The sequence below is a fragment of the Vanellus vanellus genome (genome assembly GCF_965231255.1).
Source record: "Vanellus vanellus genome assembly, chromosome: 18".
NCBI classification, from domain to species: Eukaryota; Metazoa; Chordata; class Aves; order Charadriiformes; family Charadriidae; genus Vanellus; species Vanellus vanellus.
Window position 1 is genome coordinate 2,332,460 of NC_138923.1, and position 13,264 is coordinate 2,345,723.

The 13,264-nt window shown below is 46.3% G+C and overlaps 1 protein-coding gene across 1 annotated transcript in view; it reads left to right on the plus strand.

The window, feature by feature from the left end:
- The window catches only part of LOC309679424 (discoidin domain-containing receptor 2-like), a 46,253-nt gene extending 33,452 nt beyond the window's left edge, over positions 1-12,801 (plus strand). Inside the window, exons 12-17 of the mRNA XM_082492734.1 lie at positions 707-951; positions 3,577-3,698; positions 4,072-4,269; positions 7,565-7,799; positions 8,980-9,129; positions 10,345-12,801. Coding sequence (XP_082348860.1) covers positions 707-951; positions 3,577-3,698; positions 4,072-4,269; positions 7,565-7,799; positions 8,980-9,129; positions 10,345-10,485 — 1,091 coding nt within the window. The 3' untranslated portion in view covers positions 10,486-12,801. The remainder of the gene's footprint in view (positions 1-706; positions 952-3,576; positions 3,699-4,071; positions 4,270-7,564; positions 7,800-8,979; positions 9,130-10,344) is intronic.
- Positions 12,802-13,264: the final 463 nt, after the last annotated feature.

Below are 13,264 nucleotides of genomic sequence, written 5' to 3' on the forward strand. Positions count from 1 at the left end.
GAACGTTTCCAACAGCATTTTGTACTCAGTGATGGCAGTGCTGATTAGTGAATGAAAGGGCAGTGCTGCATTCCTCAAGCACTGACAAGTTGCTAAGATCCAGCATTATACTACGCAGGAAGATTGATTTGGATTGAGTCAGGATGTGAATTTGAAGCAGAGTAAATGTTCTGTGTAATTCTGACCATACAGGGAGTCAGAGTAACCCCATGACGTTTATGTGAATACGCTGTAAGAGGTAGTGTAGCATGCTAACAGCATACATGAAAAATGGAAATCTCAATAGTTCTTGTTGCAGAAGGGACTCCACAGCAAGTTTGTTGCTGACAACATCCCTGCGTCAGGTAAGGGAAAATTATCATATTTAGGATGAATCAGAAACAGGAAATCACTTCAGACTCATGCGTCCATGTCTGGGCAAGAACTTTAGCTCTCATAACTGCATAGAGCAGGCAGCTGTTTAACATGAATTCATGGGCATCTCACAAGTATTCTGGTGTCTGTGGAAGTGCAGCTTGTTCTGGTTTAAGACCTAGTTAAAACAAAGCAGAGTCTTCCATCTGGGTGTACCTTGGTACAAGGTAGTAGGCCTGCAGCTAGGCTAAATTCCCAGAGGTCTGCAAGATCGAGAGGAATGGAAGCCAGGCCATACTGGTTTTATGGGACTGAGTGTGTCTGAGTCCACCTGTCTTTGGTTTCCCCTTAGTATGCAGTGGGGACTATGCTGAGCCGGACCTGACCAAGTCCACTCCTCACCAAGGCTTTCAGAACAATGTTCCTCACTACGCCGAAACAGATATCGTCCACCTGCAAGGTGTGACCGGCAACAACATGTATGCAGTCCCAGCCCTCACTGTGGATTCACTTACCAAGAAGGACATCTCAGTGGGTGAATTCCCACGGCAGCAGTTACGACTCAAGGAGAAGCTGGGAGAGGGACAGTTCGGAGAGGTACAGCCATTCTCTTCCATGCTTCCTCCAACAGAAAGGAGATGCATGGCACAGTGAAACTTCTGAGCTGCCTCTCTGGCAGTGCTTCATATTTGGGGGCTGAGGGACCTGCATACAAGTATTTTATTTAATATGTGTCTTTGCTGTTGGGGAAAGCTGATGTCCCTTAGGATAGGCTTCAGAGAGCTCCATTCTCCACCTGTGAGGCTGCTAATGGTACCGCATGAGTCTTTCTCAACTGATGAGCTTGCAAACTACTTCTGTTTGTTGTCTATATCCCCATTTATGACCCTATGGAAAAGGCCTAGGGGTGGGAATTCAGACTCTTTCATGGTCATCCGTTGGTATCTCAAACATGCAGTAGCTGTCACCCACCTTAAGGCATCTGAGTTTGAAAACTATAGGAGTGACTCCAGCCAAGACAGATTGATTTTAGCTGTAAAAACAGCTTTCCCATTAACAAGTGGAGGTTCTGGTGGGACTCTGCACACTGGCCTAAGCAAAGACAGATGTTTCCCAAGCACTGTGGTGCCCTCACATATTCTCTAGCATTGCTGCTTGCTCAAGCCCCAGTTAGTGTCAGAAGCCTCAGGCAGCATGATACACACGTCTGTCATCTGCCAAGCTTTCTCTTTACTTCTTGTGCTGCTTTTGAGCTGTGAGTGTTTTCACCTTGTCTTTTCTTCTCCCCCTGCTTTGTTTCCACACCATCCCTATACTGAGCCGAGTCTTCCCCTCATCTGCTCCCACTCTGCAATTGTCTCTTTCCTTCCCAGCTTTTGCTCATTGACAGCCTTAAATTCTACCTGTCTGCTACATTTTGGCAAAGGACAACCCTTCACTGACATTTTCCTCAACTGTGATGAGCCCATTTTTATAGTTCCTCCCTTCTGACAGCATTCCTTCCTTACCCCAGCCCCTTCCCTGTCCCCCTCACTTTCTGGATCACTCAGTGTATTGGAAAAGTGCTGACATATCCTCGACCTCTTCACCTGGCTGTCTGTGCAGTCCTGTCTGCTGTTGCCTGGATTCTGCCCTGTCTTGGGCTGTGCTCCAAAAATGAAACAGAGAGGCTTTTTTCTCATTGTTTTGTTTCTGGTATCTCCTTCCCTCTTTTTCCTGTCCTAATAACTGTCAAAGCTTTCTCCTCCTCCTCCTTTGTGTTGTCAAAGAGCAGCAGCCAGGCTCTCCAGCTCCATTTTCCTTGGAGATTGATTCAGAGCCTGTTCCTTTCCTCACATCACAGGCCCTTTCCCTCGCTTTTGCAAACGTGCTGTATCACATTCTCCCTTCTCACCTCCTTAGTTTTTACCAAAGTGGTCATTATCATATGCTCTGCTCCACTTCTCTGGCTTAGTTTGCAGTCTTGATTCTAGCAACATGGCTCACTGCTTTTTTTTTTTTTTTTTTTTTTTCCACCTCTCCACTCAGACCTTCCTTCTCTTTCAAGCTTTTTTTCTTCCTTGCTCCTAACCATCCACTCCCTGGACTCAGTGACACATTACCTGTGCTTGTAATACATGCGCTTAGCACCACAGCTCTCTTTCCTATTCTTAATCTCATGGCTGTACTTTCACCACAGCAGATTTCATTCTCCATGTAACTGCAGCAGCATCCTTGTACCTTTGTTTCTCTTCTGTGGGTTTGTCCCATTTCTCTATGCTGTCTCTTCTTTCACCTCACCATGCTTATCACGTAAGTTCTTGTGCTTTCTTCGTATAAAATTCATTAAGATTCCATTACATTCCCCTCACTGCTCCAAGTCTTTGACTGACACATCCAGTCTGCTCCGCTCCTCCAGTCCTTTTTCCTGTCCCACACACTCGGGTCTGTGTGCTTTCCCCACCCCAGCATCTCTTGCCCAGTTCTCCAGCTGAATGTGTTCTGATAAATTCCTAAGCCAAATGTCTTCTCGCCCCCTTTCTTACACAACAGTATTTTTATGGCAGTAATTTTATGTCTTTATACATTCATTTACCTGAAGAAGCTTGGCATTCTGTGTACTCATCTGAGTATTCATCTCTGACTATATTCACAGGTGAGGTGTTCACATCACAGACTTTTGTCCTTTTTTATTTTTTCCCCTGGAATTGGAGAACTTTGGATAGCTATCTGTAACAGCTAGCTGCTCCTCAGTTCAGTTTGAGTGATGACTGAAGCCAGGCTGCAGGACAGTTCTGTACACGTATGGCTGGTGTGATGTGCTGTACATGCCAAACCTCTGCAGCCGTGCTGTTTGCATGCACGTGTAGAGTAAAACAGACAACTCCAGGCACAGTGGCCTTCCTGAACATCTCCAGTACTTTCTGGGGAGATCGGACTGCCCCGGTAATGTACTGCACCAATCTGCATGTGTGCAGGAAATTCAGTGCATTGGGGACCTATCAGGCTGCAATCCACATCCACTGCTACGTCATGGGCAATATATAATGTATGTACACATTTTGTGCAGGATCTAGGGCCAACCTATGGGCTATTTCTGATCAGAAGAGTCACCTTCATTAGATCATTCTCTTGGTCCTTCTGCCAGTGGTGACCAAACTGATGACCTCAATGTGACATTATTTCCCTCTGGCTTTTGGCCTGTGCTTACTCTCATAGTTGCCTCTGCCTTCTGCCCTGCAGGTGCACCTTTGTGAAGCCGATGGCCTGCTGGAATTCCTGGGAGTCTCGTCTACAGAATTCACTCACCAGCCAGTTCTCGTGGCAGTGAAAATGCTCAGATCAGATGTCAACAAAACAGCCAGGTAAGTGCATCTGCGATGCTGACCATCTGAGAAGGAAAGCAAATACCCTCCAAGCAACAGTTTCACATAGGTTAACCCTGGTGACTTCTGTAAGAGGGTGTTGTGTGTCTTTGGTGTATGTGTTTGTGTAAGGACCAGAACACAAGCAGAGAGTGGAGGACAGGAATAGATGCAACGTCAAACTGAAACACTGCATTAATCCTGTTTGCTGGGGAAGGGGTTAACATTGAACACAAGCACAGAACCAGCTTTCGAATCTGCTGTGTGCAGATGTGTAAATGTCTATGAACAGAGATTTTCTTACATGCTACTTCTGCTTTCCTTAGACAAAGGAATAATTTAGGATTTGAATGTGTGTTTTCTGTTTTACAAGAAATGATTTCCTGAAGGAGATCAAGATCATGTCACGGCTGAAGAACCCAAATATCATCCGGCTTCTGGGGGTGTGTGTGCGTGATGACCCACTGTGCATGATAACAGAGTACATGGAAAATGGAGACCTCAATCAGTTCCTGTCACAGAGGGAGATCTACAGCAAATTTGCCGTTTCAAACAATATTCCCTGCGTCAGGTAAGAGGAGCTGCCCTGTTTGGGACAAATCAGCAATACAGAGCTACCGGCTTAACCTGCTGTGCCTTCCAGATGGTGACCTTCCTCAAGCCTGACCGTTGCCACGGCACATGCTGTGGACACGAGTCCTACTTTGCGTGGGAGGTTGTTCTTGAGGCCTCTGGAGGTCTGTGTTCCTCTGAAGTGTCCCTGACTGTGGGATGTTCTGGTCACAGTGACCATCTTAAATGTATTGTTTACTGGGCTTGCCTCAAATATTTCACTAATATCAGAAGCCAGTTGCGTTACAGCAAGAATTTTGGGATGACAATCAAGAATGCCTCTTAGGCTTTTAAGAAGGTTCAGATGTTCTCTGGTCGTCTGAAAAATATTACATGAGGGGAGCTGAGTGTCGGAAAGATTTCATCAGCCAACAGAAGGAGAATATTTGGCAAAGAAAACCATTTTCTGTCAGTGGTGGCAGTCATCTCCCTCCTTTGTGGAACGATTAAATCTAACATAAAAGCATCTCTGCTATTGCAGAAATTCTTTCCTCAGAGGAGAGTTGTGTATAGGACTACCGTGTATTCTGCTCGATAAAGAAACCTGCTGTGATCAGAAATCACTGCATTGCTTAGCCTTTGGCATGTACCTCCCCAAAGGATTACATTTATCTATAGTTCAAGAAGGCAGGCAGGCAGAGCAAGTTCCATTGAAGGATGGGACAGGAGATGGCTAGGGCTCACCACCAGTGGTTCTGCCAGTGCCTGGTAGTGGTCAGGGTCCTGTCGGGGAGCATTAAATGGGCAGTCATGACACAGCAGGAACTGTAGGATGGGAGAGGGTTTGCATCTGAGAAGAAACATATTCCGGCACTCTCCAGTCTCCTGCCCTTTCTGCCTTTCTGAAACAGTTTTCACCTTTAGACTTGTGGCTTTTTTTCCTGGCCAGAGCCTCAATCTGTCCTTTCTTCTTTATCTCCTCCTCACTCCTCATCTGACTTCAGCACTGTCATTCCTTGTTCTTCCTTGGTTTCCATCGCTTGGCTCTACCTCTAGTTTTTCTTCTTCTCCAGCTGATCCATCAGCCTCTCCTTTTGTCCCTTCCAGCCCGATACAGTTTCACATTAAAGGAAGGCCAGTATGACTGGCTCAGATATCTGTCTATGTAAGAGTTGTTTACTGATAGTGAAACGAATCCCCCTGCTAAAGAGTGCAGTTTGTCTCTGCTGGTGCATGTGGGTGTGTGATTGATGGGGTAAGGTCCAGCCGTCCCACTCATCTCTCAAGCTCAATACTTGGCACACCAAATGCTGTGTCCTGGTACTGCGTCCAGTTCTGGGCTCCCCAGTTCAAGAAAGACAGGGATCTGCTGGAGAGGGTCCAGCAAAGGGCTACGCAGATGATTAGGGGATTAGAACAACTTTCATATGAGGAAAGGCTGAGGAACTTGGGTCTCTTTAGCCTAGAGAAAAGAAGAATGAGGGGGGAATCTTATTAATGCTTTCAAATACTTAAAGGGAGGGTGCCAGAGGGATGGGAGGAGTCTTTTTTCAGTGGTGCCCATTGATAGGACGAGGGGTAATGGGCACAAGCTTGAACATAGGAAGTTCCATCTTAACATGAGGAGGAACTTCTTCACTTTGAGGGTAGTGGTAGTGGAGCACTGGAACAGGCTGCCCTGAGAGGTTGTGGAGTCTCCCACTCTGGAGACATTCAAAACCCGCCTGGACGCTGTCCTGTGCAACCTGTTGTAGGTGACCCTGCTCTGGCAGGAGGGTTGGACTAGATGATCTCCAGAGGTCCCTTCCAACCCTGACTATTCTGTGATTCTGTGAAATGCAGTGACCAGCCCTTTCCCGCAGAGGGGTTACGCATATTGAAGTCCTTATGGCTCTTTGGTATTTGAAATGCATCTCCCTGCTGTTTCTGGCTATTTAGCAAATCATGAAGATGAGTCCACTGAGAGGTGTCTCCCATCCTGCCCGTCTGTGTGCAGAGCCGCACTCATCAAGCCCTGCAGAGCTTGCTGGGCAGGGGACCAAAAGATGCTGCTGGGAGCCTGCCAGGGTGCAGGTGGGACAGCAGAGACTGGGCTGCTTGAATGGGAAGAGCAACAGCCGCAGGGAGGGGGACAACTGCAGCTGAGCAGGGAGAAGGTAGGGTCTGGAGGCTATGCTCACTCCTATGTGAAGAGCCAACAATCAGGTTAACAAGGTACAAGGGGGTGGCAGAGTTCCTGATGTGCGGACACAACAGGTCCACCCAGCTCAGGAGAAACGTCAAGCCAACTGTGGGACTGGACCAAGTGTCCCCTAGCTGAGTTGTGGTGTGCACCATGCTGAAAGGCTGGGAGGGAGGTGGTGCCCAGACTCTCCTCCTGCCAGTGCTCTGGCAGGGGCTGCCTTTGAATCTCTGTAGCAGTAGCTTAGCTGTTGATTACAACAGACCGATTGGATATATTGGCATTAGATGCATTACATTTATTGTAGTTTAGATAACTTGGTAGTGCTTTTCTCATTGCCACCAGAACACAAAGAGGAGGAGACTAAGGCTTTCTTTTTCTTTATCAGAGAAATACTGTGAACAGTTAGATTTGTTGTGACAAACGCTTACTTGTGTGAAGCATTTGAGCGCACACGGTGGGAAACAAGCCGAGCATCACAGTAGTAGTGTGTGAGGAATGATGAAAGTCAGATGGTCCAAATTCTGTCTGTGCATCATGCAACTTTATTAATGTTATCTCCATTTTGCTAAGGGGGGAATTGAAATTATATTAGATGGAAAATGCATCTGTTTATATTTTCAGTAATGTTAACCATATTAAAAAAAAGGTAAGATCTCTTTAATGTTAAGTGACATACTTATATTAAAGTAAGCATGCAATAGTGACTGTGTGTGAAATACCAGGCTAAGCAGTTTTTTAGATAGGAGATTCTGAGATTGTACACCTTAATTTTTCATGTCTCTCTGCAAAAAGTTGGTGCTTTGATGCATAAACTCTTTGAAAATCTTGAGATTAACACTTGATACTAAAAAAAGAACCTAAGGGATGTCAAATTCTAAGGGTCCTGAATTTCAGGGACAGCTTGTCTGTTCTTGCTGAGTCAGCTCAGGAACTTGGCTCATCCTGTCAGGTCGGGGGGATAATGCCCTGAAACTAGACTGTTTAGTTTCACTGTTATGGCACAAAAGAAAATGATGGATCACTGTAGTACATCAAATACAAGGTCAAACAGTAGGAAATGTCAAGGAATAATTGAGTGTGGGGAACTCTGTTGATTCTTTTTTTTTCTTCTTGTTTTGTTTTAATGCAGCTACTCTAACCTGCTGTACATGGCCACCCAGATTGCCTCTGGAATGAAGTATTTAGCATCTCTGAATTTCGTGCACAGAGATCTGGCAACTCGCAACTGCCTGGTGGGGAACAACTACACCATCAAGATTGCGGACTTTGGTATGAGCAGGAATCTTTACAGTGGAGATTACTATCGTATCCAGGGAAGAGCCGTACTGCCCATACGTTGGATGGCCTGGGAAAGCATCCTGCTGGTAGGGACTGCACAAAGCCATTCTCTCTCCCTTCCTCTGATTTTTTTTTGTTGTTGTTGTTTTTTTACTGTCCCCCTGGAATGGTAACACTTGTATAATGGTCCTTATAGCATCAAAACATATGCTACAGCTGGCCCCAGGTGAGATGTCCATTAGGTTGCGTTGGACATAACTCAGATCCTGGAAAAGGAGCATGTCCTTGCAGATACACATCCAGTCTGGAGGCAGTTCCTTAATATTCAGCCCCATATTTCTTTCTCAGACTAGTTGATGAGATCACCTGGTTATACTTTCTTACAATAGCCTCTCCGAGTACCCAGAAAAAATTGTAATTACCTTTGCTATAAAGCCCTAAGCTTTTCTAAATTCACCCTATTTTCCTGGTTACAGCTGCATCTAAACTATTAATCACTCCCTTCTTCCTTGTGTGAACATCTGAACATTTACAGACTGCTTGGCTTGCCAGATGAGCCTGGGCAATCTGGGTCCTGGATGTTTTCTGTCTAAGTAGGCCCTCCAGCCCCCAATTGTTTTCTGTTATTTTCTGAGCGCTCTTTAGCTGCTTTTCACTTCTTCAGAAACACATTGTTCCAAACACAGCCAGTTTGGGCACACTTTTTGAAGACAGAAAACAGGGACAGCGAGCAGACTGTCACCAACTTCTTACATGTGCAAAAATCAAAATTATCTTGGCCTTTCTCTAAGAGTCTAGAGTCTGGTTTGCCTCTGCTTTCACCCCGAGGGCTTTGCTTCCTGTTCAAAGGCTTTTCTGTGCTGCAGCACTGTGTTTGGGGTGGAGGTAGGCAGCAGCTCTCTGCCTCCCTGCCACAGTCCATTTTCCTACTGCTGCAAATACAGACTTTCTCAGGAGGGACAGTAGTCTCTGGCTTTCTCTGAGACTTGCTCCCTGTTTCAAGAGGTTTCCCTGGTGAAAGTTGACCCTTCTTACAGCTGTCCTGGGGATCCCACAGACAGGCTGCTCCTGCCCCACAAAGCAGCAACGTCCTACCTCGGTCCCTTTGTGCATTGCTGAGAGCAAGTCACCTGCTTTGCTGTCTCTTTTTCCCAGGTACGAACTCTGCACCCTCGTGTTTCGCTGCAGGGAGTATAGACTGAGATGGGTTTTTGCTGAATGTGTGCTGTGAGCAACCTGGGCTTACTACGTCCTTTCTGTTCACAGGGCAAGTTCACCACAGCCAGTGATGTCTGGGCATTCGGGGTCACCCTCTGGGAGATGTTCATACTGTGTAAGGAGCAACCGTACAGCCTCCTCTCAGATGAGCAAGTCATTGAGAACACAGGAGAGTTCTTCCGGAGCCAGGGCAGGCAGGTAAGAAAGCAAACATGACCTCTCCTTCCTTCACTTGACCTGGTGACATCCAAGTGGATCTCTGTAGGGCCTTTCTATTGGCCTTACATCATCTGCAGAAGTCTCTGCTTCTATTGCTAATCTTTTCAAGCGTGTCCTGCCTGTCTTCCCCTTCCTCCAGACTCATTGCACCGGCTTTCCTTTCTTGGAGTCCCACTGGAAGAACCTCTTGTGCTTGTTCCTTATAAGCAACTTCTATTCCAATTTGCCTTTGATGCACAGTCCTCCTCAGCTTTTCTGGGCTCTCCTACAAAACCCTTCTGCTCTTTTCCTGTTGTCAGGTCTCTCTCCCACTAGCCTTTTCTTTGAAAGACGAGGAAGCGCGCACTAAGGTGGGGAAGGAGGAGTTGTCAGTGCCCAGGGGTTAGATACTCGCTGTAATATCTCCACGTAGGCCGAGGAGCCTTTGGCCATCTCTAGTTGCTGAAGGGCTTTTCTGCGTCATTGTCCTCTCTTCTGAACTCTCAGGCAGGACTGTGCACTCCACTGCAGCAACCTTCAGTAGATACCAGGGGTGATGCAGGACTATCCAGCACCTCTGTACTGAGGATCGCTGTACCCCAGTGGAGTGCCAGTTTGGTGCTAAAGGTGAATTTTGGCAGAACAGCAAACAAGTTAAAGGATTAAGGGGAATAAAATAATGGAAAGTTTTATTCACTGTCTCCCAAATACTAATGATTTGGTGAAGAGCCTAAAAGATGTATATTGAAATGAGAGGGGGGGGGAAATGCTGCCAAGCTGTGCTTTAGATAAGCTCTAAAAGGTCTTTTTTCTGTCTCTGCTAACAAGCTGTCACGATGCTTAGAAAGCCTCATGGGTTGTCTACGGTGAGTGAAAGTATTTGGATTTTACTGTGGTAAATTTGGTTTTGGTTTGTGTTTTGCTGTCACTTGGAAGATGAATCTTTCAGAAGCATTCATGTTTCCTGGGGGACAAAGGACTGTTTTGTGACCAGCTCATCAAACAAGTTGGCAAAGTGTCTGCGGTGCCATTTGAGATGGCATCAAAGCTCCATCCAGACTTTACTGCCAGATTCACGCTTAATGGGTTTCAAACATTGCATGATGGCCATGTCTTGTAAACCAAGAATGAAACTGTCCTTTTGGTTTTAACTTAGTAGAGGTTCAATTCTTTTATGAAAAGCCCACTGAAATAGCTGTATTTTCCTTTTTTCAGATCTATCTCTCCCAGACTCCTCTGTGTCCTAACCCTGTGTTTGACCTGATGCTGAAATGTTGGAGCAGGGATATAAAAGATCGTCCCACTTTTGACATGATTCACCACTTCCTGCTAGAACAAATGGAATCAAACATTTGACTCCAAGAGACAAACTGTTGAGACCAGAGTGACTTTGGTGTCTCTGCCTGTACCTCACGGGAAGATGGTCAGGCCACCTCGCTCTCCTCCCTTGACTGTTCCATATTTAAGTTGAGATGTCCATGGCAGCTGCTCATTCTATTGGCCATGGTCTGACACGCAGGACCAGAGGATCTCATTTGGTTGAAAAATCATCTCCTCTTCTGAATCATTTCCTGGGAATACTGTGAGAGGGGTTTTATTAGATACCCATACACCTTTGGGCAAAACGAATGAGTAAAACTGAGGGACTTGGAGCTCTCTGCTGGGTGGAATAGAAAACTACCAGCTGGTGAGAGCGCTACCACTCAAGAACAGATTTCTAGAAGTAAAGACTTCAGTCTTCTAAAACTATTCCATTAAATCAAATGGAAGTCTTGTGCACATTAGCGAGTGTTTCTGTATGCTCTTGCTACAGACAATATGAGTGAGAGACTAGAAATGCCTGGAGCTAGGGAATGGTTTAATGGACTTGAGAACTGATGGAGCTGGATTTAGCAACCCTTTGGAAGTAATGCTACCAGGGTCTACGGAGGACGCTGATAGAAGAGTCCAAGATCATGTTCTTTTTTCCTGTGGTTGTTAAGCACTGCTTTTGTTATATATGTGCGTTTTCCCCACACTGGATTTTTTTCTAGAAAAAAAAAAAAAATTGAAAATGAATGTTAAAGGTCATGGGAAGGTCACTACGGTAGAAGATCTTCTTTTGACCTACAAATTAAGGCTAGGGTAGGGAGTTTGTATTGAAAAGTAGCTGATACTGTACTACTGTCACTATGTAGATTTATTAGCCTAATGAACTTGTAGCCACAATGGACTGATGTGCAATTAATCCTGTATAAGTACCCATTAATATGAGATCTCTAAGTCAATGCTGTTACATGTGCAGAGGGAACTTAGATTTGGTGAAACTGTATGGCTGAGAGCAGAACCTGCTGTGTCACTTGTCATAGCTCATGCGAGAGGAAAAGGAGCAGAGTACGGGTCTTCCCCAGCACACGCCTGCACACACGCACTCCGGTACGTTTTTCTACCATCGGCGGTTCCTCCTCAGGTCTGCAGCAGGGTTGGTGCTGTCGGCCAGGCAGATGCACTTCAGCCCAGGCTCCTTTATTGCCGTGCTCCAATCTGGCATCAGGAGATGGGACTGGCATATCCCCTTAGCCTGGGTTTGTGTTTTATTTTGGATGCTCCCTGCACAACGCAAGACAATTTACTCATTGAACTTGGGGTTGTTTTTTGTTTGCCGTTTCACAAATGGCTCATTCTCTGGAGGGTTTTAGAGGGCTCTGAAATCCATTTGGAGAGAGTTAGAGAATTCAGCTCGTTTCTACAATAAATCCATTGTGGATTTACCAGGTGCCTGGGGAATACTCTGCTATTCCCTCTCTAATTGTTTATCAAGATATTTAGGACCAAATATTTCATAAGCTGGAAGAAGATGGAAGCTCCTTTAAACAGCATCCAGCATAGCATATATTTCCAGTAAAGATTATAAAGACAATTTTTATCTTAGCCACAAGCATAGCGTGAATGGCTGTCTGCTACGAGCCCTGCAAGAGGGCACTGCTGAGAGAGGGAATGCTGAAACAGTTATAATATGAGGATAATTGTTAGTTGAAAGAGAAAACCTGCTTCTGAACTGGTAGATGCCAAGCTGGAGCGTGGCATGGCTGTGTCTGCTCCCTGGGCAGAACAAACTCAGTTGTGAAGTTTCCCGGTTGCAGCTCACTTGATAGGATCATGCCCGGGTTGTCCTGCTGCAGACCCAGCGTGGGGTAGATGCGTAGGCGTCTCCATCTGAGCTGCTCCTCTGAGCCCCCTTTACCTGCTGAGGAGCCGGAGGGTCCAAGTCATCTCATCTCCCTGCACGGGCTACACGGGCTCAGGTGAATCTCACCCCCAAATAGGTTTTGGGTTTTTTTCTCCTGTGACTAGAGGGGCCCAGGGTGAGCTGCCGTTACATGTGTGTGCCGTCTGTCTGGAGCGGGGCGATGGGAGTCAAAGCCAGTGTGGTCCCTGCTGCAGCCTGTTGGGCACTGGTGGCTGGCAAACCACACATCGATGGTATTTTTGGAGTATTTCTGTCCTGTCCCAGAAAACGTACCCAAGTAATACACAGCCGTGTGCATGATCTCCCCTACTTCGGAGTTTAGAGATACCAGAGTGCTGTAACATCACCTGGATGGGCTTTGTACTTCTGTTATGTCAGGACATGCTGTTCCTCCGTTGACATGTTGACATACGAAGTTTCTCTCATATCAATAAATTCTAATGATAACCTTGACAAAAGTGAATCTCTACTCTTTTACCCAGGTGGCTGCACTGAGGACAGATATTTTGGTCTGATTATTCAGTAGCTCTTTGGTAAGCGTGTGACCCCCCTGGGTTTGGAAGGAGCAGCCACTGGCCGTTTAAAGGGATGAGCTGGAAATGCTGGGGGGATGCTGGTCTGAGCCCCCTTCGGCTGGTGGGACCTGCATCAGCCTGCGATCATTGCCTGGTGCCGTGAATACGGTGCTGTGTTTCAGTAAGCAATTTTTTATCTTCATATTAAACTCAGAAGATGATCTAGGCTGGGAGGAACCTTTGTAGGTCTCTTACAGATTGTCCACTGAAAGCTGAGCTAACTTCCAAGCTCCACTGGGGCGCTCTGGGCCTTGCCCATCTGGGCTCTGAAGATCTCAGAGGATGGATATGTCACCACCTCCCCTGACCCTGTCCCAGGGTTGTGCTGCTC